General features: G+C 61.7%; 1 protein-coding gene across 1 annotated transcript in view; it reads left to right on the forward strand.

The window, feature by feature from the left end:
* LOC121362930 (pre-mRNA-processing factor 39-like) overlaps positions 1 to 2,890 on the forward strand; it is a 10,325-nt gene that overhangs the window by 2,230 nt on the left and 5,205 nt on the right. Inside the window, exons 3-5 of the mRNA XM_041484869.1 lie at positions 229 to 347; positions 1,475 to 1,870; positions 2,581 to 2,641. Of these exons, the coding sequence (XP_041340803.1) occupies positions 229 to 347; positions 1,475 to 1,870; positions 2,581 to 2,641 (576 nt within the window). The remainder of the gene's footprint in view (positions 1 to 228; positions 348 to 1,474; positions 1,871 to 2,580; positions 2,642 to 2,890) is intronic.

Here is a 2,890-nt window from a genome sequence, read left to right on the forward strand (position 1 = left end):
GCCCCCAGGTGTATCCCAGGTGTATCCCAGGAGCCCCCAGGTATCCCAGGTGCCCCCAGGTGTATCCCAGGTGTATCCCAGGTGTATCCCAAGAGCCCTGAGGTGCCCCCAGGTATCCCAGGTGCCCCCAGGTGCCCCCAGGAGCCCCCAGGTGTATCCCAGGAGCCCCCAGGTGTACCCCAGGTGCCCCCCGGTGTCCCCGAGCCCGCGGTGACGGCGCTGTCGCAGGTGCTGGAGCGGGGGCTGCAGTCCATCCCGCTGAGCCTGGAGCTGTGGCTGCACTACATCGCGCTGCTGCAGAGCTCGCTGGACCCCGCGCGGCCCGACAGCGCCCAGCGCGTGCGTGGGTGAGTGGGGGGGGAATGTCCTGGGAATGTCCTGGGAATGTCACTGGGAATGGCCTGGGAATGTCACTGGGAATGGCCTGGGAGTGGCCCGGGAATGTCACTGGGAATGTCACTGGGAATGGCCTGGGAATGTCATTGGGAATGTCACTGGGAACGGCCCGACAGCGCCCAGCGGGTGCGCGGGTGAGTGCCGGGGGAATGTCCTGGGAATATCCTGGGAACGGCCCAGGAATCCCAGGTGTATCCCAGGTGCCCCCAGGTGTATCCCAGGTGCCCCCAGGTGTATCCCAGGTGCCCCCCGGTGTCCCCGAGCCCGCGGTGACGGCGCTGTCGCAGGTGCTGGAGCGGGGGCTGCAGTCCATCCCGCTGAGCCTGGAGCTGTGGCTGCACTACATCGCGCTGCTGCAGAGCTCGCTGGACCCCGCGCGGCCCGACAGCGCCCAGCGCGTGCGTGGGTGAGTGGGGGGGGAATGTCCTGGGAATGTCCTGGGGAATGTCCTGGGAATGTCCTGGGAATGTCACTGGGAATGGCCTGGGAATGTCACTGGGAATGGCCTGGGAGTGGCCCGGGAATGTCACTGGGAATGTCACTGGGAATGGCCTGGGAATGTCATTGGGAATGTCACTGGGAACGGCCCGACAGCGCCCAGCGGGTGCGCGGGTGAGTGCCGGGGGAATGTCCTGGGAATATCCTGGGAACGGCCCAGGAATGTCATTGGGAATGTCACTGGGAACGGCCCGACAGCGCCCAGCGCGTGCGCGGGTGAGTGCGGGGGGAATGTCCTGGGAATGTCCCCGGGAATGGCCTGGGAATGTCACTGGGAATGGCCTGGGAATGGCCCGGGAATGGCTTGGGAATGTCACTGGGAATGGCCCGGGATTGTCACTGGGAATGTCCTGGGAATGTCTCCTGGGAATGTCACTGGGAATGGCCCGCCTTTTCCCAGGATTCTCCCCCTTTTCCCAGGATTCTCCCCCCCTTTTCCCGGGAATCTCCCCCCAGTTTTCCCGGGAATCTCCCCCCAGTTTTCCTGGGATTTTCCCCCTGCCTTTTCCCAGGATTCTCCCCCTTTTCCCGGGAATCCCCCCATTTTCCCGGGAATCCCTCTGAGCCGGGGGTCCCGCAGGGCGTTCGAGGCGGCGCTGGCGGCGGCCGGGATGGATTTCCGCTCGGACAAGCTCTGGGAATCCTACGTGGAGTGGGAGCGGGAGCGCGGCGACCTGCGCGCCGTCACGGCCATCTACGACCGCCTGCTGTCCATGCCCACGCAGCTCTACAGCCGCCACTGGGAGAGGTGCGTGAGGCCGGGAATTCCCCGGGAATCCACCGGGAAACGGCGGGGAAACACTGGGAATTCCCTGGGAAAACGGTGGGGAAACGCCCGGAATTCACTGGGAAAATGGTGGGGAAATGCCCGGAATTCACTGGGAATTCACTGGGAATTCACCGGGAAATGGCGGGGAAACACCCGGAATTCCCTGGGAAAACAGTGGGGAAACGCCCGGAATTCCCTGGGAAAACAGTGGGGAAACGCCCGGAATTCCCTGGGAAAACAGTGGGGAAACGCCCGGAATTCCCTGGGAAAACAGTGGGGAAACGCCCGGAATTCCCTGGGAAAACAGTGGGGAAACACCTGGAATTCACCGGGGAAACGGCGGGGAAACGCCCGGAATTCCCTGGGAATACAGTGGGGAAACACCTGGAATTCACCGGGGAAACGGCGGGGAAATGCCCGGAATTCACTGGGAATTCACCGGGGAAACGGCGGGAAAACGCCCGGAATTCACCGGGAATTCCCCGGGAATTCACCGGGGAAACGGCGGGGAAACGCCCCGAATTCCCTGGGAAAACAGTGGGGAAACACCCGGAATTCACTGGGAATTCACCGGGAAAACGGCGGGGAAACACCCGGAATTCACCGGGAATTCCCTGGGATAACGGCGGGGAAACACCCGGAATTCACTGAGGAAACAGTGAGAAACAGCAGGGAAACAGTGAAAATTCACTGGGAATTCCTTGGGGAAACAGTGGGAAAACAGTGGGGAAACACCTGGGAATTCACTGAGGAAACACTGGAAAACACCCGGAATTCTCCTGGGAAAACAGTGGGAAATTCCCCAATTCCGGGTGTGAATTCCCCGATTTTGGGTGGGACTTCCCCAATTCCACGTGTAAATTCCCTGATTTTGGCTGTTAATTCCCCCGTTCCGGGTATGACTTCCCCAATTTCAGGTGTGAACCCCCCGACTTTTGTGTGAACTCCCCAATTTTGGCTGTGAACCCCCCGATCTGGGTGTGACCCCCAATTTGGGTGTGACCCCCGATTTCTTCGTGAACTCCCCAATTTTGGGTGTGGCCCCCCCGATTTGGGTGCGAACTCCCCAATTCCGGCTGTGAACCCCCCGATTCTGGCTGTGAACTCCCCAATTTCGGTGTGAACCCCCCAATTCCGGCTGTGACCCCCCAATTCCGGCTGTGACCCCCCCAATTCCGGCTGTGACCCCCGATTCCGGCTGTGACCCCCCCAATTCCTGGTGTGACC

This window comes from Pyrgilauda ruficollis, unplaced genomic scaffold (genome assembly GCF_017590135.1).
Source record: "Pyrgilauda ruficollis isolate IOZ18807 unplaced genomic scaffold, ASM1759013v1 scaffold685, whole genome shotgun sequence".
Taxonomy (NCBI): Eukaryota; Metazoa; Chordata; class Aves; order Passeriformes; family Passeridae; genus Pyrgilauda; species Pyrgilauda ruficollis.